The sequence below is a fragment of the Cololabis saira genome, chromosome 19 (assembly GCF_033807715.1).
Source record: "Cololabis saira isolate AMF1-May2022 chromosome 19, fColSai1.1, whole genome shotgun sequence".
NCBI classification, from domain to species: domain Eukaryota; kingdom Metazoa; phylum Chordata; class Actinopteri; order Beloniformes; family Belonidae; genus Cololabis; species Cololabis saira.
In genome coordinates this window covers 23,075,490-23,102,466 of record NC_084605.1, presented here as the reverse complement: position 1 = coordinate 23,102,466, position 26,977 = coordinate 23,075,490, and the positions used below count along the sequence as shown (strand labels likewise).

At 44.0% G+C, this 26,977-nt stretch overlaps 1 protein-coding gene across 1 annotated transcript in view; it reads left to right on the top strand.

Moving 5' to 3' along the window:
- LOC133419471 (ras-related protein Rab-26) overlaps positions 1 to 26,977 on the top strand; it is a 129,108-nt gene that overhangs the window by 62,410 nt on the left and 39,721 nt on the right. The window contains exons 3-4 of the mRNA XM_061708664.1: positions 9,361 to 9,402; positions 11,789 to 11,855. Coding sequence (XP_061564648.1) covers positions 9,361 to 9,402; positions 11,789 to 11,855 — 109 coding nt within the window. The remainder of the gene's footprint in view (positions 1 to 9,360; positions 9,403 to 11,788; positions 11,856 to 26,977) is intronic.

Below are 26,977 nucleotides of genomic sequence, written 5' to 3'. Positions count from 1 at the left end.
CCGCGTAACCCTACGCCATAGGCTCTGCGTCGGTGTAACGCGGAACCATAAATCAGCCTTTATGGTGCGCTGGAGAGGAGAGGAGACAGGGAGCTGGGTGGAGGGGGCGGTGATTTAGCGGACCGTTACGTAACGGTCCGCCACCAAACCAGATGCGCCGTTTTTGCATAATTGTGCGGAAAATCCCAGAAAGCACACAATACACTGAATGTTAAAAGTTTGTTTTTTTTGGGTGTAATTGATGTCAAGACACCCAACAAAACACAAAAAATCAAGAAAAATGTGTTTTTCATGTCACAATACCTTTAAAGCAACTTTTAGACCACACGAGGCAGCATATCGCAAAAAAGAAACCCACTTTTAGTGGAATAAAGTTAAACATACCGCTCTTTAGTACATTATTGTCAGTGTGTCATTGCTCAACATAGCAGATGCATACGCCCCCATGTGGACTGAAGCACTAGTGCTACAGTCAGTCCGGAAAGTATTCAGAACGCTTCACTTTTCCCACATTCTTTTATGTTACAGCCCTATTGATAATAGGAATAAATTCATTTTTTTCTCAGAATTATACACAAAATACCCCATACTGACAACATGAAAGAAGTTTTGTTATGATTTTTGTAAATTTATAAAAAATAAGAAACTATAAATATCACCTGTGCATAAGTATTCAGAACGTTTGCCATGAAGCTCAAAATTGAGCTCTGGTTCCACTGATCTCTCTCAAATTGTTTCTACAGCTTAATCGGAGTCCACCTGTGGTGAATTCAGTTGATTGGACTTGATTTGGAAAGACACACACCTGTCTATATAAGCTCTCACAGTTGGCAGTACATGTTGCAACAAAAACCAAACATGAAGTCAAAAGAATTGTCTTCAGACTTCCGAAACAGGATTGTTTCAAGGCACAAATCTGGGGAAGGGTACAGAAAAATGTCTGCTGCTTTGAAGGTCCCAGTGAGCACTGTGGCCTGCATCATCCTTAAATGGAAGAAGTTTGGAACCACCAGGAATCTCCCTAGAGCTGGCCGCCCGCCTAAGCTGAGCAATCGGGGGAGAAGGGCCTTAGTCAGAGAGGTGACCAAGGACCCGACGGTCACTCTGTCAGAACTCCAGCGTTCCTCTGTGGAGAGAGGAGAAACTTCAAGAAGGACAACCATCTCTGCAGCAATCCACCAATCTGGCTTGTATGGTAGAGTGGCCAGGAGCAAGCCCCTCCTTACTAAAAAGCACATGGCAGCCCGACTGGAGTTTGCCAAAAGGCACCTGGAGGACTCTCAGACCATGAGAAAAAAAATCCTCTGGTCTGATGAGACAAAGATTGAACTATTTTGCATGAATTCCACACGTCGTGTTTGGAGGAGACCAGGCACCGCTCATCACCTGGAGAACACCATCCCTACAGTGAAGCATGGTGGTGGCAGCATCATGCTGTGGGGGTGTTTTTCATCAGCAGGACCTGGGCGACTAGTCAGGATTGAGGGAAAGATGAATGCAGCCATGTACAGAGACATCTTGACTGAAAACCTGATCCAGAGTGCTGTTGACCTCAGATTAGGACGACGCTTCATCTTTCAGCAGCACAACGACCCAAAGCACACAGCCAAAATATCAAAGGAGTGGCTTCAGAACAACCATGTCAATGTCCTTGAGTGGCCCAGCCAGAGCCCAGACCTGAATCCCATCGAACATCTCTGGAGAGATCTGAAAATGGCTGTACACCGACGCTCCCCATCCAACCTGATGGAGCTTGAGAGGGTCTGTAAGGAAGAATGGGCAAAACCTGCCAAGAATAGGTGTGCCAAACTTGTAGCAACCTATTCAAAAAGACTTGAGGCTGTAATTGCTGCCAGAGGAGCTTTTACAAAGTATTAAGCAAACGTTATGAATACTTATGCTCATATGATTTCTTGTTATTTTTATTTTTAATAAATTTACAAAAGTCGCATCAAAACTTCTTTCATGTTGTCATTATGGGGTGTTTTGTGTACAATTCTGAGAAAAAAAAATGAATTTATTCCTATTATCAATAGGGCTGTAACATAAAAGAATGTGGGAAAAGTGAAGTGTTCTGAATACTTTCCGGACTGACTGTACATAAAACAACTTTAAACAATAACAATATTGTGACTTTGGTTCCCTGTATATTTTCCTGTAGCCTTATACCCCTCTTGTTTTCTTTTTTTAGACCAGGATGGAAAAAAAACACTGTAAATTGCTATCTTGCATGCATCACTTAAAACCCACCCACAACTGAATAATGATGAAAAATGTTGGGAGAGAAAAAAGCTGCTGACAGGGTACAGAGGGGAGCATGGAAGAAGCAGGATGGAGGGATGTGGGAAAAATGAGAACAATCAGATTACCCTTTGTCATCATGCACCTGCCATAAAGCACTCTTTTGAGGTGAAGGATATTTGTTTTTCTTCCAAAATCCCCTGAGGTGAATGTCAGGATGGTAGTGGACCCATAAACTGTAAAAATGATGGACAAAGCCATCCACTGTTAGACGAGAACTCGATGCAGAATTGCCCTGAAGTGAATCATCACCGTCGGTTGCCAGGCACTGGTGCCAAAACATCTCTGGCTTTAATGGCCTTCCCATTTGAAAAACATCAGCTTCTCGGATGAAATATTTTTTCAAAAAAAGATGGAGAGCGAAACAACATACTTGTGCAAGTAAACAACATGTCCGATCTGCCCGTGCAAACAGCCCAGGGAGCCAAACAGCCTAATATTTCATTAGTTATTGAACGCAGGGCTTAAATGGTAAATATTCAACAAGCAGTTTAAAAAAAGAGTTGTGAATGAGAGCAGTTTATTGTTCATCAGGACTTGTGTGTGTACTTGTAACACTACGGCTTTGCTCAAAAGCATCTTGGTGCTGTTCTTTATTTTCCACATCTGGATTTACTTTTGTACCTGATTTAGCTTGGCTCTTCATCATCATAACTCTGTGATCATATTCATCTTATAGGGAGCGATAGAAGAACTTTAATTCCACCGAACAGCATCACTCTTTTTTGCTCCTAATGATCTGACTCGCTTTGACCCGGTGTCATCATTTGGATGTAGTTGAGTGTGTCCATTTTCAGAGCTGTGTTATTTTGTCTGGCCAGCAGGCATGCCATCTTTTGAGTTACATGATTGTGGTTCCAGAGAATATCCCCGTGGACTCCAGTTTTCAAAACAGATTTTTATGTTAGCAGATGACAGTTTGTTTCCAAAAGCTGTTTTTGTCATAAGCAATAAGAGATGCAGTCAACAAAGATGTGGTACAGTGACTGCGTTTACGTGCAGTCCATAACCCTTTTAAAACCCGAATATTGGCAATAACCCGAATTTGCACGGCCATGTAAACACCAATAACTCCTTTGAATAACCCGAATTTGCTCATATTCTGGTTTTTAAAAACCCGAATATGACCCCTGGGTTACTCCTTTTAAAACCCGAATATTGGGTCATGTAAATGCCAAACGGGATATTCCCATCAAACGGAACATGAATTTGTTTTCTGCGCATGCTCTGTTCACAAGGAATCCTGGTCTTTTGAGTCCAGGACGTACTTCTAAACATGGAGAAACGCAAGACCACGCCACACTTTTGGAATGAGGAGACTAATCACTTCATAAATGTAATGAAGGATATGAACATTTTGGCATTTGTAGACGGTAGAAAGTACCGGGATAGCTAGATTTACAAGAAGTTGCGCGAAGCAGCATTTGTTTTGAATTTGGATACAGGACGGGAATTGCGTCATGATGTTCTCCGTGCGTCGTTGGTTTGGTCGAGATATATCCCGAATGATTAATTACCATGTATACAGAATATTCTGAATGTTTCAGTAACCGGAATATTAGCAATAACCCAAATTTTGACTGCATGTAAACGTAGTCAGTGAGACAAGAAAGAATGACAAGCCTTCTTAATAGTGCGGTCACTTCCTAATTTGCAGCGCTTTGTCTTTATTCAAATCATTGTACACTTCTTCCCTTGGTCGCTGTGCAGCTCAGACAGACCTCATCACAGTGGAGAAAATGGGAGCAGTAAACGGGAAGCGATTCAGTCAGAAGGACAATGGGGAAAAGAAAGAGGAGCCGAGATGGAATTGAAGCCTCAGGTTATTGAAAACTCATTACCAGGATGGCCATGCGGATTATTGTAAATGTTGAAGAGAGATGGATGGAGACTGAGGAAGGAAAATCTCCTTCTCCAACACACACACTCACACTTTTGATCAGGTTTTTTTGCTCCTAGAGTTACAGTAATAATGACATTTCAGAACATCAGCTACACGGGAACTAAAACACACCAGGGGCCTCATGATCAAAACATGCGTGGATTTCAACGTGAATCCGTGCGTGGAATTTTCACGTACGCAAAAAAAAATTCAGATGTTCAAAACTGCGCGTACGCCCAAATCCACGCAGGTTCCTTTGAACATCACAATCAGCGTGGATTTGAGCGCACATGCGGGAGCACGACACTCCACCCTGTCTCCTCCCTCAAATACATATATTTGAATATGATAATGAAGATAATTATCCATTAAAAACCGCTCATCCTAACAAGGAACTTGCAAAAACAAGTAAAACAAATTTTAAAAAAACATCGACTGTGAGCTGGAGACAGTCCTGTCAAAAGTTGAGGCCTGGAAAAAAATTATTTATTTGGAGGCATTTCTTCCGATTTAAGCTGCATTGCATTATGGGTATGGTTGTTCTTTGCTTTGTGTTGCGTTCCGTGAAGAGTTGAGGGTTTGTGAATGTTTATGGGCAGCGTTAGTGCATCATTACACTCTGCTTTTCTTGTTTGTATTTTAAGAACCGACACCAGAACTTAAGTTTGTGGACGAAAAACGGCTCCTCGTTCCGCTTTATTGTCACGCGTATTATATACTGACGGATTAAGACCAATGTACACGTTTATTGAGTTTTACACATTGTGGATGTCCGCGATCACCTCAAACCTCTCTTCGTGCGGTGACCTTCATGTCTGCTCAACACTGCTGCCAAATGTTCTGAAGGCAGTTCTGAAGGCAGCAGGCAATTTGCTTGAGAAAATGTAACTACTCATGTCAAAAATGCGTTGGCCCATTGTTAGTTTTTGACTAGATGAGAGTGCTGCACATTTCCCACACATCACTGTTATCTGAGCAGTAATGTGTCTGCTTGGACCCAAAAAGATATGGATGGAAAGTGATTTGGCGGTACTCAGATTCCGGTTTTGGTGATGGTAAAGTTAAAGTGGACTTTTATAGGGCTGTTAAAGGAAAGATGGATGGCATCTGCTTAGTAGGGAGACGAGTCCATGTAATTTTACTGGACCGAACATCTAAACCTTCTTTGATTAGTGATTAAAGTTACACTTTTTGTTCATCTGCCAATTCAGTTCAGTATAACTTTATCGCATAGCACCAGCTCACATCAAAATCCTTCTGAGGGCACTTTACGTAAAAAATTAATTTCAATGCAAATTCAATCAAATCTAGTCCCGTTCAATCCAACGCTAATTAATGCTTTTCCAATGTATAACCTCATTCTATACCTCCGGAGGCCCCTATCAAAGCATACCTGTTCACAGCATTTAAGATGAGGCTTAAAAGCTGTAGAGTTTCATTTTGGTGAAATGAATGAATAACTGTAGCTCACAACATTCATGCAATATGAATGAAATGCATTACGAATGAAGGCAGTGTTGTGCGTCTCGGGTAGCTTGGCTGTCCAGTTATCAAGGCTAATGATAATTCTATTAAAGAATTATTAATAATTAATAAAGTGGACTATTTATCAAATTGAATGACCAATATGATAATAATTCTCGTCGGGGCACCACTCCGATGGCCTTAAATCCCGAGAAATTCGATAACTAAAACAGCAGAAAATCAGTCTCATATGATTTTTGAATTATCCTGCAGAACAGCAAATCTTACAGAATAACAGTGAAGGCGTGATGTCCGAACACTAGGCTCTGCTTAAACAAATCAATTTGTGACCAAATCTTGCATGAAATAACAACCACTCATAAAGAAATCAATCAGAATTTATTTACATACGGGTATCAAAAGGGATGTAAATAAATACCCGAATAAATCTGATGGCACACGACATTATTATAAAACCATTAACTAACAAGAAAAACAACAATCAATAAAATGAAACATAAACGTTAAATGCATGGAATGAAAAAAAAAGAAGAAATCAAGCAATAATAACGAAGATACAGAACATCTACAGTTCAAACGGGGCTCCTGTGGTCTTTTAAAGATGGACGCGCCCTCTGGGCCACGTGCAATCAGACCGGATGGCGAACGCAGCATTTAAAACGTGCCTACGGCAGAAAACAACGACTACCAAATAATCAAACATGATAATGATAACAATGATGATGTAATCTCAGCTCTGAACACAGATTTAGCTCTGTAACACTCTTAAGTTACTGATAACCCAGGTCTCACAATCTCACACACAGTTCTGAACACTCTTAAATCCTACTGATCACTGCTACGCGGGCTCACGTCTCCTCTGGGATCCGGAATCGGGTGCCTGCGGGTTTGTCGACTGGGTTCGCGGTCCTGCTGGGGTTTCGCAGTCAGGCTATCGCGTCCCGTCCCTTCCCCTGAAACGGATTAGACAGCGGCGGGGCCGCCTCGTGCCGGGCCGTGGTTCCGGACCAAAACGGAGGCTCACACGCATTCCTAGGCGCGGCGGGGGGACCGGTCTCTCCGCCGTGCTTCCCTCTCTGCGCCGGTCGCCGACACGCGGCCGTCCGGGCCCCGGGAGAGCTCACGCCGGGCGAGACGCCGGCCGTCCGTCCCCGATCCCTGCGCCGGTTGGCAGACAGGGGCTCAGAGCGGGGAGGGGGGGTTCAGTCTGAGTCGCAGCTGTGTCCCGATCTGGTTGCCGGGAGCGCGTGGGCGTCGGAAGCTTGGATCTGTGAACTTAAAGAGGAACAGAGTTTAGTGAGAAATCGGAGCCTCCCGGGGGACCGCGGCTTCAACGGCCGGACCCCGCAGGGCCCGGTCCGGTGCGGGCCTCCTGCCTCCCCCCAGCCCGGGGGGAGAGAGAGGTGGGATCTTTGGCCCAGAGCCAAGAAGATCCAGCTGTTCCAGGACGAGATGTAGTTGAGAAGAGAAAGAAAAGGAGCAGCGGCAGGGGTTTTGATCCTACGCGCGCTGCGGTGACGTCATCGGTGCCTCATTGCGATTGGATGCGCGCCGCTTGTAGGCGCCACCCCCCCCACGCAAGGCATGCTGGGGGTTGTAGTTCAGGCAACAGCGGCCATTTTATGAGGCACATTAAAGCGGAAAAGGGGGGGTTCAAAGAAGCAGTACCATTTTGAGGTCTGGTTTTGGGGCTCCGCTGCATCCGGCTCCTGCTTAGGTGTCATAAAACCCCAAGGAAGTCTGTTTTCCCTGGCAGAAACCCTGCTGGGTCCTTGTTTTGATCTCCGGCCATGCAGTGGGGGTCGTAAACGGACTATCTCGACCCAGGCCGAGATAACCAGGAGTTAGCAGCAGGGGGTCGCAGGACTTCAGGAAGAAGGGGCAAAGTCTGGTTTTACAGGTCCTCATAATCACAAAATATTCATACATTTATAAGTCCAGAGTTCACATGGGCGCCGCACAACAGCAGCATGTCGTTGGCAAGTAGACCAACTGGAAAAGGCTTCAAATCCATTGAAACTGCATCTGGATAGTTTATCTTTAAAGCAAAGATGCTAATGCACCTTGCTTTGTTGCCGTTTTCTGGGTGAACTTCCTGGGAAGAGTTCCAGCTGTCCTCTGTGTTTAACATGCGTGACATACTATTTGTCACTGTTGCTGATGTCTTTGCCAGTTGGCATTATGTTAACACAAATCAGGAGTGAACTGACACGATTGCCCCCGACGGGTAAACCAGCATCATTTCTGCTTTTACAGAGATGCTGACACTTGTTGCTGATGATCAATTGGGTCCATTTGATGAGCAGCAGCTACAAAAGTGGGAAAGATTAACTTCAGTGTCTCTATACTGCTTTAACACTTGGTTAAAAAAACACTACAATACAATTAATAAAACATAATTAGTCCGGCGGCGTAAAAATCAAAAGTAATATAAGACTGATAAAAGTACAATTCCAAAACTGATGGGAAAAAGACAGCATTGGCTCTGAGATGAGTCGGTTTTATAATTTAGAGGAGTTTAAGCGCTAATCTGTCACATCTGGTCTTCAGGATCTCAACCACTTCTTTGCTAAGTGAAATAACAACATCTGTCAGCTGGAGCGAGCGACTGCACGCTAGGTTCAAGAAGGTGTTGGAAATACTGAGTTTATGTGAACTGCGGGGGGCGGTGAGGTAGAGATGTCTGGTGAATGTAAATCAACACTTCTCTTTCCTCTTAGCTGCAGCCATAGTTGATTTCTGCAGGAGTTCATAAAAAACAAAACTGAACTGTTACAAACTTTAAATTAATTTAGACATTTTTCAATCCCTGAAAATATTTTTTATTTTTAGATATTTGTTTTCAACATAGAAACATTGTTGGTTCTGTTGTGTTGTTATTCAAACATAAAGATAAGCTTTTTCATGGCCGAGACTTTCCTTTAACTTACCAAACTATGACATTTCTTTCTCGTTTATCGACCCATTCAAGCTGAGAGCTGCTCTAAGAATTGTCTGAGGCTTTCAGTCACTTACTGTTTTTTGGGGGGTTTTCACTTTTTGCCCCAGAGACCTCTAAGTATGTCGTTGAATACATTTTTGCCCCTGTAGCTCTGTTTTTTTTCCACTACATCCTGACCTGTGGGCTTTGTAGCTGATCCACGTTGGTTTGTAAGTAGCCTATTGTAATGTTCTCAGCAATGATGAATGAGAAAATTAGCTCTGCTCACTTTTCATCTAACCGAATCGTTCGTTATTAAGTGACATTGAAAAGCTTTTGTGTATTAATGTGCATTATGCACAGCTTGGCAACCTCAGTGTTGGTAAATGATGTAACTTACAGAAACGAAGGTCGCATCAACCCAAGGTGTGTGTGTGTGTGTGTGTGTGTGTGTGTGTGTGTGTGTGTGTGTGTGTGTGTGTGTGTGGAGTGTAGATAGTAAATTGTTCAGACACCCTGACAACATTGCAGTGATGAAAGAGCCTTCCAACTGTGGTCACAAAAAGCCAACGTCAACATTGCAGCCTTTACATAATGACTGGATTTACTTTGGACTTTGCCTTGAAGCATCTTTTAGTCTGGTTCTTATCCCTCTGGGTTTTCTTGCCATATTTTTGAGTTTACCCCTTTGTGCACTTTTGTTTCCTTCCCTTGCATGCATGCACAGTGGAATTGCACCTTTTGATGTGTTGATGTTTCCTTTGTCTTTCAGAATAAAGTTATGAGCATCGATGCGGTAAAGGTCAAACTCCAGGTAAGAGCCAAACTGTGCAGAATATTGATGATTCAAACTGCTTCGGGGCCTTTTTCATTTCTTGTCAAAGTGCAGATTAATTTGTTTTAATAACAAATCACCAGCAACTGTTTACATTAGTGTGAAAAGCGTCCATACATCTTGACTGCCTGCTGTGGGCGGGTAAAGACTGAGGCGCAAACAGTTACTTAATGAGGCCTCCGTTTATCTCCATCAGTCAATTAGCCGGCTGTTCTGGCTGACTGAAGACAACTGAGGGAATAGCACATTTTCCATCTCTTTATTAGACGTGGAAATGATCAGAGAAGCAGAGACCGACAGAGATTCTGATTAATTATTTTAATTCTTAGTAGCTAAATTCTAGATTGAAATACTGCATCACTTAATCAGACAGTAATTTGTTTTGTTACTTAATGCTTTTGAAAATCAAATTGCATTATGTGTCTTGTTACTACTCTGCATCTTATTTACTTCTATCTCATTTAATCTATAAACCAATGGTTTAACAGTCTTGTCAGGAAATAGGAGATTAAATAGGAAAGTTTCAAAAAGGAGAGGTGATTTAAAAAGGGGAACAGGTTTAAAAGTGGTCGTATTTATAAGAAAGGAACAGCGGTCGCATCATAATGCAAATGCTTGAGTGATATTTAAAATCACGTCTCTGGGTTGATGGTATTCTGCACTTGGAAGCACAGATGATTAGGTTGCCTGGAGTTAGAGGTTAATACAGCTGCTCTGGAAGCAAGATGGAGTTTTCTCAGAAGCCAGTTACCTCCTTTTCTTAGCGAGACAAACCTAATACTATAGTCACACTAGTACAAAGTGATGCAATCAGCAGCAATAAACTTCTTCTTTATTGCACAAACTTTTCATGGCGACTCCCGCAGGCAGGACCCTATGCTGGGACCGTCTTCTAGTGGAACTGGGTCAGAGCTCTGACCCCGTAGAGCTCGGCTGCTGGTTGAGGTCCAGGTGGAGGCAGCTAGTTGACCACTAGTGGAAAAGTGCCATTAGATTGGCCATCGTCTGCTGTCAGCAGTTGAGACAGGGGAAGTGAGCTATTGCTGACTGAGACAGCTTCATCTCTGGACCCTTCCAGACGATCTGGAGCAAGTGGTCCACTAGTACGATTCAGAAGTGAAGCCCCTAATTCTGCATACACTTGTGGTTAAATATAATTTTAACTGTAGAGGTACATAAAAGCCCCCCCCCCCCTGTGCTAGATATGGGAACCAAAACTGTTCTTTATATAGTTTTTATTTCTGCTGTAATGTTAGACTTTTTAACGTGGAGGTCAGTGGAGATTGCCTAAATTTTTGTTTTGCTTTTAATGCAACCTTGTTTATGTCAACCTTCACCTGCTCTTAGGACTGTGGTTCCCAAATGTTTCTGGTGGGCCACCTTTGGATGTATAAGAACATTTTAGTTGTTGTTGTTTTTTTGCCTTTCGTTTATCACTCCCAGATGGATAACATTTCGATAGACCCACTCTCATTGTTTGTTTTTTTTTGAAGCAGCGAGAGGTAGAGGCGGGGCCCTCCTTTAGGGAGTTCCCCACCAGCCGACCACAGACATTGAATTGTCTTTGAATTGCAAATTGTTGCGATTCAAAGTTGGTTGGTCCTCGGGGGTCCCCTTCTGGCGTGGAACCCCAAGCATTTGCCAGGTATGCCAGTTGGCAAGCGGCGCCTCCGATTGTGCTTGCAGTGTTAAATTTTTCATTCATTCATCCAACGCCCCCCTGCAGTGGCTTACGAGCCACTGTCTTGGGATGTAGATGTGATGATCTTGGAATATTACAGGCTTTTCCATCCATCGTTTTTTGTGGTTGATACAGTTTGCAGTCTGGGATCTTGGCTTTTACTTTGTGAACTGGTATAAACACTGCTTCTAGCCCTTTAGTCGTGCATGCATTTTGCAGGCAATGACTGGAGTAACAGTCCTTCAATGCTGTTGGTGAAGATTCAGAATAGTTTGTTGCTAGATGTCCAAGCTTCCCTTTAAAGCCCCAGTAAACTTCAACAATCAACCTGCATGAGCAACTGCAGAACCTTCCCTCGAGTGGAATACAGCTGCCATGATTAACACTCTTCCTGCTGTATGTCATAATGTCTGCTGCAGATGTCTTTCATGCAAAGACCTTAACATTTTTTTTGGTTCCTTTTTAAAAACAAGAAAAAAAACAGCCTCCTCTACTCTAAATGTAGAGCTGTAGTCCATCTTCCCGCGCCAATGCATCCTGATGTCATGATGAACTGGTAATCCCTGTGAGACAGCTTTATTGGACAGTACATATTTATGTAATGCTGGTTGACAGAGACGTTCACAATGTTATGGTAAATTATTTGAAGTTAACTCCATGTTTTTCTGCTCTCTTTCCTCAAAGATTTGGGACACTGCCGGTCAGGAGCGTTTCCGGAGCGTCACACATGCTTACTACCGCGATGCCCACGGTATGATCCCTCCTTTAGAGTTTCAGAGCTTGTTTGCTGAAGGCTGACTTCATTCCTTGCTACTTTTACTTTCCCCGGACACGAACACTCAACATTCAGCTAATCAAAAAGGCCAGTGTGTGTGTGTATCTGATTGTCATGTCGGGGTGACAGAAATGTTTCGAACATAGACGTTAAAAAGGATTGGAGAAACCTTCTCTGTGTTGTCACTCATAGGTTTCCTGAAGAGTCAGTTGGAAGTCTGGGTGATGCCTTGTCGGGCAAAGCTGATTCCATCCAAATTAATCCGGAAATGGGCAAATGGTAGCCTATTTATTCCTTCTGGTCAATCACTCATCGTGTTCTGATGTTGCTACCAAAACAACATCTGAAACCGGAGCTGAAACGAGGACTTTGAGAGTTCCATATTGAGCAGTGTGGAGCAACTGGCTATCCGTGGGCTACTTGTCCGGATACTCTGCTCAACCAGAGGACCTGACTGCTCCAGCTGCTGCAAGAGGTTGCAGTTATGGCGCTTTTGCATTAGTATCACTTCAGCTCGGTTCTACCCGTTTTGCGCTTTCGCACTAGGGCTGAGACGGGTAAAGCCGCTCCAAGTCGATACTTTTTTCTTTCTCGGGGGGCGGGGACGTCACCACCCTTCACGCCTCTGATTGGTCGGGGGGCGGGGCCGGCAGACGTTTGAATCAGGAAGCGGGAGTCAGAGCGAGAGCGACCCGTGGCTCGCGGCGATTTAATTATAAAGCGCAAAACGTCTGTTTGGTGATCCAACTCAGAGGTGCAGATGTTCATAAACCTGGTGGCTGACGAGAGAATTAAAAAAGGGATCTAGACGGGCTGTTTTACTCTCAGCCGCTCCCGGCTCCATCTGATTTCTCATCAGCGCCGACACGAACAAAGCGGTTGCGCAATCGAGTACGTCACAGCAGCTTCACCCCAACCTGCCCACTTCTCCCCTGGCTGTGGAAAAACAAACGAGTAGAGGCGGGTGAAGGCGTGACGAGCCGAGTCGGGCCAAGTAAGTCCTAGTGCGAAAGTGTCATTAGAAGTTGCTTTCAGCTTAGCTAATCTTCCCTGCAATTGAAGGCCACATAATTTTCATTTTAACATACGGTAGGCTTTTGGAGGGGCCTCTAGTGGTCCTTTGAGGAGCTGTGTTTCTGAGTTTCATACAGTATATCGCTTCAGTTTAGCAAGCTGTATGCAGCACCTTGGTTTCGTCAATCACACCATGTGGCTCCACCTATATTTAACGAACAAAAGGGATGGATGGATAGATAGATAGATAGATAGATAGATAGATAGATAGATAGATAGATAGATAGATAGATAGATAGATAGATAGATAGATAGATAGATAGAACGACAGAACGACAGACAGACACTTTATTAATCCCGAGGGAAATTCAAAGTATTCATCAGGTACATAGATGTTCAAAAAGCATGTTAGTATCAACAACAGACAGAAAGAAAAACTCTGGTAGTCAGGTTGAACCAAGCATGCGTCAGGAATAACTATAAGCCAGTTTTGTGTCCTTTGAAGCTTTTGTAAGCCGACCGTATGTGATTGTGCAGATGTGAACTGAAGGCTCTGAGTTCTTTACAGGTTCCTCTAAGCGAGAGTCAAACCCCTCGGTGGGAAAATGAGCCTGCCTCTCACAGCGGGGGATGGGCTAGATATCAGCTATTCCCAAGTGTGTGTTTGTGTGTGTTTGAGAAGCAGCCTTATCTCTAACAACCCCTCTGACTATAGATAGCAGCATGCCTCTGGCCAACCTGAATGAGCAGGTCTGGTGAAACACAGAGGTTCTCACACACATTCTGCTGCAAAGCCATTATCTCATATAAATGTATTCAGCTGCCCATAAAATAGCATGTGCGTGTTGATTTGGACATTTGTGCATGTTTCTCTCTTAATAGTAAGTGTATGCTCATTCTCGGTTGCACCTATGCAGTCGTTTGTGTAGAGCTGTATTCCCAACACTCTCTTGTGAGTTTGTTTTCGCGTTAGGCTGGCCTGTTGCTCAACGTTACGCTAATCTGTCAGTGCAAAAGTTTGCTTCTGCTGGTCTTTAACAAGATACCCAGGGAGCCTAGCCTGAGATGTCGGTCTGTTACTGACTTTTAAATAAAGCTCATTCAGTCTAACGAGCATTGTGGAGGCAGGCCGAACCGAACTGTCAGGGAGGCTCGGGATTCCTCTCAAGTAATGGGCAGTTTTTCCTACTGAAAGGTGAAGATCCTTCAGTTCAAGGCTTGTCTCATGTCAGGGTGTCAGCTGAAGTCGGATAAACATCGGTGAAATGTCTGTTCTGAAAAGCACTGCAGGTTTGGCTGTACGTACGTACAATTTATTTATTTGTGTACTTTAGGCTCTGCCTTTAATTTCACCAGAATCCCAACAGTGACGTGGAGTAAAATTTTCCATAATTTATGTATTTCTTAAATATTATTTTTAACTTTGCGAGCAGAAATGCACGCTTTTGCTTTCGGCTCCAGCTGTCAATGCAGCCATTTTTTGAACTATTGCAACCAATCAGATACCACATTGTTTAGCTCATTCAGGTTGTTTTGGTTATGGTATTTCACACCTTAAACTTTTTAAGATATTCCAGGATTTCCAAGGCCAATTGGAATATAATGAGGAAATCTTCAAATCTTTGAAAAACCTTCCACTTCTTTCAAACCATATTATTTCAGCATACTTTCAGCTAGAGACTCCGAGACTGTAAGCTATTCACAAAACTTCAAACTCTTACCAGTTTGACCAATAGTAGAGCTGCTGCACCAAGAAGGGCAGCCCTCCTCATTTGCATAATGAGGCAGAAATGCATACGGTAAAGTAAAAAGAGGAGATGTAAAAACAAGGAATGCATGTATAAGGAAAAGGAAAAACATATATATATTTCTTTTTTTATTTTTAATTATATCAGTTTTGGTCCTCCATAAGATATTCGTGACTCGTGTATTGATACCTGACAGTTATGTTTTTCATCACAACCACTATCTTAACTTTAAATACATGTCGTCTGGGAAACTTGCCAGAAATTCTTGAGCCAAATATCAAATAAGTCCATTAGTTTTGGAGATGTTTTATTCAAAACCACAACTGTGAACCCTGCTAATGAAAAAGTCAATTAGAATGTATCTCCCAGAAAGAGAGGCAACATTTTCTGCCAATCCATCAACTTGACATTTTAATGGATACCTGTTGTCTATGGATGGTGCTACATGAATATTAGGATGTCAGAAGCATTGTTAGGATTAATCCTCTGGTGAATACATTTAATTGTTCTTCGGTAAAGATATATCTGTCCAAGTGGACCAACAGTCTCACATTGCCTAATGACAGGTCAGTAGTTCTTGTAAAGTTAAAATATGCCCTTGAGAAAGCAATGGATGCATGTATTTTATTGCATGCATCCATTTATTATTTTCTTAAAATCTAATTTCATAATGAGAAAGCAAGAAGATCCAAGCAATCGGTGCAAGTGATCAGGTGATCAGGTGAGCCTAGTGCAATCTGCCTGGTCCATGTGTAGAGGGGGCTGAGAAGGTCTTGGAGGGTCCAGAAACCCGCCACAGACTCTTATCTTTTTTCTTTTCTTTTTTTCTCCTTTTCACATGTTGTCTCCCCACTTCTCCCCAAGTGAAGCTGACAGTTTGTCATTTCCACAGCGTGGAATAAAACCACAGGAGCCTAAATAAGAGTAAAAGCATTCTCAGAGAGTGAGACAAGTATGAGGGAGGGGATTTCAAGAGAATAGAGGGACATGGACTTCAATAAAAGAGAGGTGGGAAAAGTCAAGTTAATTTATTACATCAGGGAAGGAAAATATGATGCAGTTGAGCAAACTGTGAAACATTCAAATATGAAATGCTCCAGATGGGCACAGAAGAGAAAAACGTAACTAATGGAGATGAATAAAAAGCTTTCGAGATTCTAATAGACCCTCTTCATTCAGAGAAGAGCTTCTCTCCGAACGAAATGCAACATACCTAAATGAGAGAGGAGTCGGCACAAGATGGAACTTAAAGGTTTAAGAGCACACAGAAAATTAGTGTTTTATTCCAGCCAACTCGTGCATTTATCTTTATTGTCTATAATGTGAAGGCTTTTCGATATTGAATGCAGCTTTATTCTTATGAAATTGCTTTTCCTGAAAAGGATAACTAAAAAAAACAATCTCTTCATTTGACTCCATGTGATCAATTGCTCTGCGGCTTTGTTGTCACTTGTGCAAATGACGGACATTTCAGCTGGTAATGAAACCCATGCAGTGTCTTAACACCAGCTTCAACATGATGAATTTAATCTAACAGACTAACCTGATGGATGGATTCCGTCAGACAGGTAATGGCTGCGTAACAGATGAGGCCTCCAAATGGTTCTTCATGATTGAAAGGGTTTTCCAGGTGATTATTGTTCAGAACAGCGTACTCAGGCAGCTTCATTCCCCTTAAATGGTCTTGTTGCTTTCTATTTGTTTCCGATGGTGTAAGGAAGGCAGTAATGCTTCTGAAACTTGAATCTCAGAACACAAACCAGCTCGATACTAATCCTGCACAGAGGTGGGTGTTCAATAATGTTAAATATCAATCTCACTGTAGTAGTCGGTGTAATTGGATTAGCTTGCCGAGGCATTGTTAGGTTGCTGCTTTTCAGCAAATACTCATTAATGCCACATTTTACCCATCTGGAAGGCTTAACTATTCTTGTAAATGTTCTTGATGATTGAAACCAACATTTTGACATAAAGAAAGCAGACACAACAAATAAAGATGCATCTTTTTAACTTGTATATGTTTTTGGGTGTTTGTGCGTGTGTATATATATTGACTTCAGGTCGCAGGGTTCATCAGTCCAAATGTCAAAGTGCCTTTGTGAAAACCTAAAACTCCCAGGGTACCCAAATGCACCTGCAATGATTAGGCATACAATTGATTAAAATCGTAAAAATGTAACAGACTGACAGATCTTTGTCATTCATAAAGGGAAAGTTCATTTGTCATTGTCATGCACCATCAGCTGTGCAGAAACAGCTGGATAAATCCCTTGCCCATAGGTTGTTTTGTTTTTTTTTCGAAATTCTTTGTTTAAACCCTTTTTTTGTCTTAGATTGTTGGATGGCACCATATTGGTGGCAGATGACTCCACACAACCTCAATTAATCCAAAAATGAGCAGATGTGTGCAGAACAAGCAGGCCTGCAGGCTCAGCTGTGTGCTACCTTACATTCACTCTGACTTACATCTGTCTATCCATCCTCATTTGTGATGTACTACAGAACCAACATTTATAACGAGTACTGCCCTGCAGGCTGGCTCAGCTGGAAGAGCCGGCTGTGCCGGGAATAGCGGCGCACTTGCCTGAGGACTTCCACCGGTTAGCCCAGGTAGCAACCTTTTGACCGTGTACAAAGGTAGCTGCTGCCTGCTGCTCGGCTAAGCTTCATACAGTAAGCTTCAGTGGGCCCTTCTCGGCCTCCCATTAACTACAGCCAGCTGTCACTCATAGAACCACACACCTCATTATTTAGTCATTTGTAGCCTTATATAAGAAGTACAAACAAGTGTACTCTATGAGACGCTTTTGGAGCAAGCCCCTTTATGAACTGCAATTTTACTTGCTTTCACATTTGTGTGAAGATAACAGACAGATTGTTTATTACCAAAATAATAGTGACAGGCTAAATGTGCTGGTGAGGGTTACCTTTTTTTTTTTTTTTTTTATCTCCGAGCACTTTGAGTGGTTAACAAGACGGAAAAAGAGCTGTATGTATGAATTTAACATGCATGTTTTATTACGATTGCTGCACCCAGATTGTAGTTTAACTGCTGTCACCAACACAAAATGGCATGAAATTGTACACGCAGTTCAGTTTGGTGAGGATCTTAATAGCTTAGCAACATTAATCATAAAGTACAGAACAAATAAAATGCTCCTCTAGGTGTTGATGTGGGATCCTTTTTTTGTGTTTTCCTTTGAGATATGAATATGTGGAATAGGACAACAAAAATCATCTGATCACTATAGTTATTATTCATCTGTGCAATTTTAATTCCATCAAATGTGTGGAAAGAAACCAACAAACACGCATGAGTGAAACACACAAGTGATAGTCTTTATTTGTTCCCTTTTTTTTCTTTTTGTTTATCATACGGTGCAGTAAATCTAACAAGCAGGCACTGCTGGAAGCTGGTTGTAATTTCAGCAGAGCCATCTCAAACAAATACAAGCTGATGATCTACTGATTATGGAAGTCATTAAAACTGCACAAAGTTTGACTCTTAATGTTTCAGCTTCTCAGTTAATTGGTCCATTTCATTTTTTTTGTCTGCCTCCACTGGGAGATGTAGAAAAGGTGACAAAGGGAAATATGATGCGCAGGGAGCAATGGGGAAGTTGGCTGTATTTCTTTTTGTTATTTTTTGCACAGCGTGCTGATTAAGCATGCGTGTCAGGGTCTTCAGCAGCTGGAGCTGCAGTAAAGGCTGTGACGGTCCTGAAGGAGACGAAAGGTCCCACCTGATTCCTTCATTTGCATAGAAACATGCACTCATTCTCCAAGCCATAGCTCCGTTTGGTAGTTGGGTCCCAGCACACGTTCAGCGGTGCTCCAAGGGTTGTGCACCATGGAAAACGTCACCTAAATCACCAGCTGTGACAGCAGATAAAGAACCGAATGAAACCAGTGTGAATAGAATATTTGATTGATAATTACAGATTGAATGTAATGTGATATATCAGACCATTGACCATGAAAATGAAGTGACTATGGTTTTAGAATCTGGTGTGACAACCTTGTGCTGCAATAACTTCAGATGATATCATCTTATGTAACAGCTCTTCAGCTATTCATCACCTTGATGTTTTATCTCCTTTCTATTACTGTGGGAATAAGGTCAAGAGTTTTAAACGTCTTAAAAGTCTAAACTTTATCATTCTGTTTTGGTCCTGTCCATCCAAAAAAACAGTTGAGTTTCCTTTTTTTTTAAGCTTTGTCTGTATTCTCGCAGTGCTGTTTTGTAAGTTTCCTGACGGATTTAACAACATTAACATTGGACGATGCTACAGAGGCCTTAAGGTGCTTTGAAGACACCCTGCCCTTCTTTGTGACCTTGTTCAGCTAGGGATGTTTTACTGAAAGACGACACCAACAGAGAGTAACAATAGTACCAAGGTTTGATTTCTATGCAAGCTGTTGACCTGTGGGAGGTGATGTCTGAACTCTTTGCTCAAACAAAAATATTTTGTTTGAGCAAAGATATACCTCCAGAGGCAATGTTTATTGGGTTCTCTATCTATTCTGTAGGATCACAAACGCTTAGCTTGCATTCACGTCCCTGTTTGGTCTGCTTTAAGTGGACCAGAATTCGTTGGTTTGGAAAGTTTGGTTCATTTGGGGAGGTGTGAATGCACAATAGAACTCTGATTTGGGTCATTGAAGCAGACTTGTGCCACCTAAAAGGGTGCAGTAATCCTGATCTCTGCCAGTGCTCTAGTCCTGCTACTGTTGTTTTTAGATGCGTTTTTCGGTCGCATACATCATGGCTGCCGAAACTTAAACAAGGATTTCCAGTGCTCTGGCCGTACTCCTGCCAGTTACCATGGGTGCCATTTACCAACTGGATGCCAGTCACAGTCTTTGTCGGACTCCAAAAGTGTTTTAATTTAAAAAATTTTAACATGGAAGTTGATGGAGATCGAATTGCTTCTGGCGCCGGCATCTAGTGGTCATTGGAGGAACTACACGCATAGGTACTACCACGTTGGCAACACCTTAGCAAACTGGATGTAGCCCCTTGTTAGGATCCGTTTGTGCATTCTCTCCTAGGTACTCATGGGATGGGTAGGGATATCTAACGGTCCCAAAGTCCCCGAGCCCCTTTTCCATGTTATTGTTGCAGCTCAACTACGCCATTTAAATGGACCACCATCTTTGTACCAACATACAATTGGTTACAATGAGAACTGATGTGAATTGATGGTGGCAATTTGGAGCCATGTTAAGCAGTGAAATGGAAAACCCTACAGCTCCGTGGATTATCTATATGATGCACACTGTAGTATTTAGAAATAACCATATCTTCCTTTTTTTTCCGACTAGCTTCTTCCGGTAATCCTGGGCCAAAGCGTGGGTCAGGATCTGTGGAACATGTATTGATCACCTCAGACAGGTCGTCTTTGTGTGAACATACATGCATGAGTAATTCAGCCCCCAGCACCTTTATCTGAGTTTTAGTCCAGCTTTGAGAAGTGTGGCTGTCAGTCATGTGAATATATTGCATGCATTTTAAAATTCAAGTAATTTTTTCTCCAATAAAACACTGAATTGTCAGAAACGATGCAAAATTAGGAGAATAGTGACAAACGGCAGCTGTGAGATGTAGAGATGCTGAAGATATTCCAGATTAAATCAGTGGGATCACCTTATCGTATGAGAACTGTCCTCGGCCTCATCCCACCTCGCCTGCATGATTGTTTTACTCCCTTTCATTCTCACTTCTCGGGCCGTCGCTCCCATCGCTAATGAGCAACCGAAGGGCTCAGTCAGCAACAGCAGCTCATGCTGTCGAAGCATGCGGCAACCTGGACGGGGCAACGGACAGCAGCAGGAAGAATTATTGCCCACAGATGAACAGGCGGAGTATGAAGCAGTCAGGGACAATGTGGAAACTTAACGACAGTGGGAGAAAGATGGGGAGAAAATGAAATGGGAGGAAACAAACGGCACCTTCAAACAATCTATGGGGAAAGCTTGTGAGCTGTGCAACAAATGCCAGTCTGTTTTTTTTCTTATATACACAAAAACACATTGATGCTCCCAGACACACACCTCAAACCTTCTTGCCTACTAAAACTGATGTACAAAGTGGTGTACTGCATGTGCATGCTAATATATTCGTCTCGTCTCTACAGGACCTAATCTCCGTACAATGAAATATCTCTGCTCACCTAATCAGTTTATCGTTGAGGACCCAGCTGTCGTACTGCACATTTTTTACCTTTCCGTATCTTTGATTTTAAATGAGTCTTCAGACATGCTCCAAACATCAATGAATTCAGCTGCTGTTATGGCTGGAGAATGTAGCCGCCGCTTGCTTCGTGATTGATCCGCCCTCTATAATTTGGTTGCTGAAGGATGGAGCCCTGTGGGCCGCACTTAGCTCCGAGGAAAGGCGGAAATGACAACTGCTGCTGGAGCTGGTGGAGGAATAATGAAGGAGGAGGAAGCTGTGAGTAATTTCTCAATCTCGCATTTTGTTGTGCAGCACGATCGGTGGCAGGTCAGCAGCTTGTGTGCCTGTTGGTTCGCAGTATAAATGATGGAAATATGCAGGAAGATGGTGTAAATTTGTTGAGTGTGAAACGATTCGATTGGAAGCTCAGTTCAAAGCATATTGTTGCCTTCACGGTTGCATGTAATGTACGATATACACGGCCCAGAAAAAAATAAAACCACCCCAACACTTTGCTGAAGCGCTTCTCACTAGGATTACAGCATCAACGGTGGTGACATTTTGATCTTACGCAGTGTCTCAGCATCTTTCTCTGTCCAGAGGTGCATTGACCTTTTCTCCAGTATTTTATTGGTCATTTGAGTGACAGGCATCCGTGTGAAGTCTTCTCCAGAGGTTCTCAATGGGAGTAAAGGTCACGTATTATGGTTTTTTTCTCTTCTTTTTTTCTTTTTCAAGGTGAAAATTTGACTTTAACTGTATTAAATATGTACTTCAGGCTATCTAGCTGTTATTTTAAGAGGTGCATGAATGATTTAGTTTTGAAGAACCAGGCATATCAGGAATTTCTGCAACATCTTTTCTTCAAAATGACTTTCCCTTCATGTAGGTAGAATTTCCATAAGCTGCAGATTGCCCTTAGACTTGATTATGTGATAAAGGAAACATCCTCCGATTGTTTCATTGCTGGGGCATTAATGTGTCCGATGGTGCAGGAAAGTAACCAACAACAGCAGGAGGGATGCAGATGGGCAAAGAGGATGCTCATAGAACAAACGCAGCATATTCAGGCGGCACCATCTAACTTGGTTTTTGAGTTGCGATCAGACTAAAACCATTGTGACACTTGATCAATATGGATGAGATCAATATTTCATCATCGGTTCGGTGTACTGTATGACCTAATGTAAGACTGTGGTGGCCCATCCATGTGTGAAAATGGTGCCTCACGCTTCCTCAACCAGTCACAACTGAGTCCAGGTCATCGACTAACTCCACTTTCTTTTTCTGGGGCTACATAAGGTCGCTGAGCCTTGACCTGATCAACTAAAGCAACGCCACATCATAGAACTGCCATCGCAGGCCTCCGTGGCAGGCAGAAGACATGGTTTCAGATCGGTTCCTCCAGTGCACTTCATGCCCTGTTGGACCCATCAATCTGGAACCGAACACATCTGGATGATCACATGACCTCCTCCATTACCTCAGAGTCAAAGTCTTTATGCTGGAGAGTGAACTGAAAGCCCTTTTGTAATTGGAGTAAATGCTTTCTTTTTTTCTTTTTCTTTTAAGGCTACATAGTCGTTTAGACTTTAAATGCTTCAAAGATCTCTGATCAGTTATTCAAGAATCAAGACTGCCTGACCACATTTCTTCCTCGAAGATGATGGTTCACCTCTCTCTCTCTCTCTCTCTCTCTCTCTCTCTCTCTCTCTCTCTCTCTCTCTCTCTCTCTCTCGCTCTCGCTCTCGCTCTCTCCCTCTCTACCCCGCTCTCTCTCTCTTCTTAAGACAGTTTTAGTTAGTTTTGCCAATCTCATTTGTTCATTTTTTTGGTTGATTTACTAATTTTGCCTTTCACATCTTGGACATTTGTACTCTATAAGAGTTTGAGGTTGTTTTTTGGTATGGTTAAGACCCCTCCCCTCTGCTCTCATTCGTTACGGTAGCTTCCATCAGAATTGTGAGGCCAGGTTGCTCAGGCATGACACCGATCATAAGGACTAAACGTAACCCAACTTTATTAAATCAGTTGAGAAACAGCCAGACATACACCCACACACAGTCAAACCTTCATAACCAGCCGCGTGTGGACGTTGAAGCAGGACGGACACTCATACGTGTTGCTCAACAGTGGGCCCATTACCAGGAAACATGATGTTGGCAGATACAGGGGGATAGATATTGATGTGTCTTCGCATTGAGAATGGGGCTGCGACTAAAGATTATTTTTACTGAAGGTTTAATTTGACGTGTTGTTCGGTTAGCAATGATTTCTGTCATGGATTTCCACGTGCATCACTCTAATGCTGCCGAAATATCACTGCCGTTAACGCAATAAGTTGACACTAACTACCCTGCATTCTTGAATTGTTGTCATCAGTTTCATTGATAACGTTGACTAATTGCTGCAGCCTCAGTAGTAATAAGTTCCTTTTTGACACTTTGTGCCAAAGAAACTTGCAATTACACTGATCAATGGGCTGTTTTTTAAATCAAATAAAATGAGGTAAAAGTGAAACTCAATCTGATTGTTTATCAGTTCAGTTATTGACTCGTAAAGTCACAGATGGGGAGCCAGTGACATTTCGGTTTTGTCTGACCACAAAATTGGCAACTAGTTCTACAGAATTTGAAACAGGTTTTGCAAATGTGTTGGTATCTGTGCACCTGGAATCTGCATATATGTGGATTCAGACTTTTTTTTAGCTCCTCTTTCAGCTTTTCTTTCTCTCTCTGTCATAGTCGTTTCTTCTTTCTTGTCTCCACTATGTCTTAAAGTAAAAACTCTCTCAGCTGTTGCGAGACATTTCATTCAACTCATCTGTCTTTCTTTTGGCAGAATGTAATTGGATTAAAGGGAATGAGGAAGGAAATCAACTCCTTGTGGTTGACTCTGGTCCTCTCCTGGTGGCAGATAACCACAGGGAGGAAATTAACTCGTGGGACAGATTGTCTCTGTCTGTCCATCCCTCCCTCCTTTCTTTGCGTTTTGTTGGAACAACTCATTAAACACCCTTCATGGACTTGTCGGGGAGCACCCACATACACACAGCATGAGCAGGCAACAACGCAGGCATGGCTCGGTTGGTGGAGGGGTCGAGGGCGTGGGAGGAAAGTGAACACGGGAGCTGTGTAGGGATCAGAAGAATTAAGAAAGATAGATGTAAGTAACAGAGATGATGACTTAAGGGATTATGTTCGCTTGGAGGAGGTGATGTGCAGTGGAGGTAATAGGATTATGCCAATTCTACCAGGTGAAGGTTAATCCAGCTGTGAAACTCATTTACAAATGCCGTTGTACTCGGATTTTTTATTCTCCTCTTTTGCAGAGCCTGATGATAGAGGCCTTCTCTCTACTAAAAATACCTGAAAATAATATCATTCACTATCGCAGCATAACACAGTTGGAGGTCATAAGAGTTCATATCTGCAATTATGTTGTCAGGCGATAGACTGATGCTGTGGCACACTGCAGACAGCAATGAAAGTCATTTAAAGTTAATGCTCCTGTAGTTCACCTCCCATGATTTTTGAAGAGCATCTAAAAATGGAACAAAGTTGTTAAGCAGGTCTGCACAGAGATAATTGTAATGCAAAAGCTGCTTCGAGAGGACTTACATTTTTGTTTTTTATTGGATTCTTTGACATAATTAACCACGCTGGTGTCAGTTTAACTGCTGATGTGTGCCCACCACTTTTTGAAGTGATGTTGTTCATGAACAAACTGATCTGGGCGACCTCATCTTTTGAGGGAACGAGACAGGTTAGAGTTGCAACCATCTTGTTCCTTTTGTTTTATTGCAGAGGTGAAAGAGAGCTAATTTTTCAGCTCCGTGGGTGCAGTAGTTTCAGGTCGACGACGTAGAGCGAATCACGCGCTTCGTCCCTGAATGAGTCCTACTGACTGTTTGATGCAGATTGGTATCACCTGCTTATTCCTGCTTAGGGTTCAGGGGATCTGCTATCCCGGCTCTCATTGGACAAAAGGCAGAGGCATACCTGGACAGGTCCCAAGACTTTAATCACTTGTGTTTACGTGATGAAATATAGCGTGTAAGCCTCCTGCAGCACATAAGCATCATTGGGCCTTATGTCCACTTGAGTGTGAACAACCAAGTTGGTAGAATATGAGTGAGAGAGATGATGTCTCACTTATTCAAAAACAGACAGTTATGGTGACTGTAGCAGTGTGAGTGCCACGGGGCCCGACCGACAGGATGGAGAGACACAGAGTTTAGTGCAGACCCTTTTTATTTGTCACCACACACGTGCAGAAGCACCTTCACACAGCTTCTCCGACCAGCAGCTCCTCCGACCCCTCGCTGCTGTCCAGCTCTGCCTTATAAGGCAGGCAGGGTGGAGAGCGGCCGCCACTCAGGGGGATGGGACACAGGTGCGTGTGTCCCATCAACCTCTCCACCCTGCCACACACCCCCAACGCCAACCTCGCGCCGGGGTCCGTCCGGCCGAGCCTACTCCCCCCCCCCGCCCCCTCGGAGCGGGAGAGGAAGCCCGGAACCCCCCGGGCCTTCCTGGTCGGGGGGTCGCCCTCGGCGCCGGGCTGACCAGCGGAACGGTTGGGGGGGTCGTCCCCGGCGTCGGCCCGACCGCCGTGGAAGCCGCTCTCGGGGCCGGGCCCATGGTGGCCTCGGGCCACACGGTGCGTCCAGGACCACCTCCTCCTCCGTGACGCGGCCAGCTGCCAGTGCGCCTCCGGGACCGCCTCCTCCACGGCGCAGCCCCGTTCTGGAGCTGGTGCGTCCAGGACCGCCTCCTCCTCCATGACGCAGCCCTGCGCGGGCTGCCAGTCCGCCTCCAGGACCGCCTCCTCCACAACGCACTGCTCTGGCCGCTGGTCCGGCCCCGTCTCCGCGGGACCCGCCGTCGCTGGCGGCTGCGCCTCCGCAGCCGCCTCCCTAGCCAACTCCGCCTCCGTCTCCGTCTCCGACTCCATCCCAGGAGCCGTCGCCTGGCGGCCTGCAGCCACTGCCTCACGGCCGGTCGGCTGCAGCGCTGCCGCGGCGAACCTCAGACGGGGTGCAGGGATGGGTCGCTCCGCGGGTCCCGCCGCCTCGGGAGCCGTCGCTTGGCGCCCCGCAGCTTCTGCCTCCCGGCCTCTCAGCTGCGGCGCCGCCAGCTCCTCCCGCGCTGCTGCGGCGACCCTCCGGCGTGGCGCAGGGGTGGGTCGCCCCGCAGCCACGAGCGCTTCCATTCTCGCCAGCTGCTGCTCGCCCTGCTCACGGAACACGGCTGTGGCCTGTCCGCCATGGCCTGGGCGAGCGCGTCCAGAGCCCGCTCCGTGCCCCCCCTTCTCCACCCTATCGGGCCCCACGTTGGGTGCCAGTGTCGCACGGCGAGTGCCACGGGGTCCGACCGACAGGATGGAGAGACACGGAGTTTAGTGCAGACCCTTTTTATTTGTCACCACACACGTGCAGAAGCACCTTCACACAGCTTCTCCGACCAGCAGCTCCTCCGAACCCTCGCTGCTGTCCAGCTCTGCCTTATAAGGCAGGCAGGGTGGAGAGCGGCCGCCACTCAGGCGGATGGGACACAGGTGCGCGTGTCCCATCAACCTCTCCACCCTGCCACAGTGACTAACTGTGAGAACTTGTGCCTGAAAATTCCTGAAAGGGTCGAACAATGTTAGACGTGCAGCTTTTCACAATTTCAAAAAGGTTTTATAAGCGACTGGTATCTCTGACTTTTTAATTTGGTTTTCATGAAGTGATAGAAAGCAACATTGGCTCCTTTTGAAAAATAATGATGCACTATTAAAGGGAAACAAATGCAACTTCTCTTAGATTTGGCCGTAAACCTGTCAAATTAAAGGATACCTTGAAGTGCTGAATTTGTGCAAGTAGTCCTCCAGACATTCATTAACTTTAACTTGAGTTTAAGTGCAGGCAGGGAACAGTTTTTGTTGTTTTTTGAACATCGCATTTTAGTGCATTGCATCTTAACAACATTGCAAACAGATGTACATGCCATTGTCCTCAGCACTTCTGAAAATACACATAAGATGATATTTGTCCCCAGAACTTTCAAAAACAGACCAACACCCATGACTCTCTACATGTGGCTCATTTTCAGCCCTTGGAGAAAGTTTGGAAACCTGAACTTGGCTTTGGAGATGGGGTAAGGACTTCAGAGAGC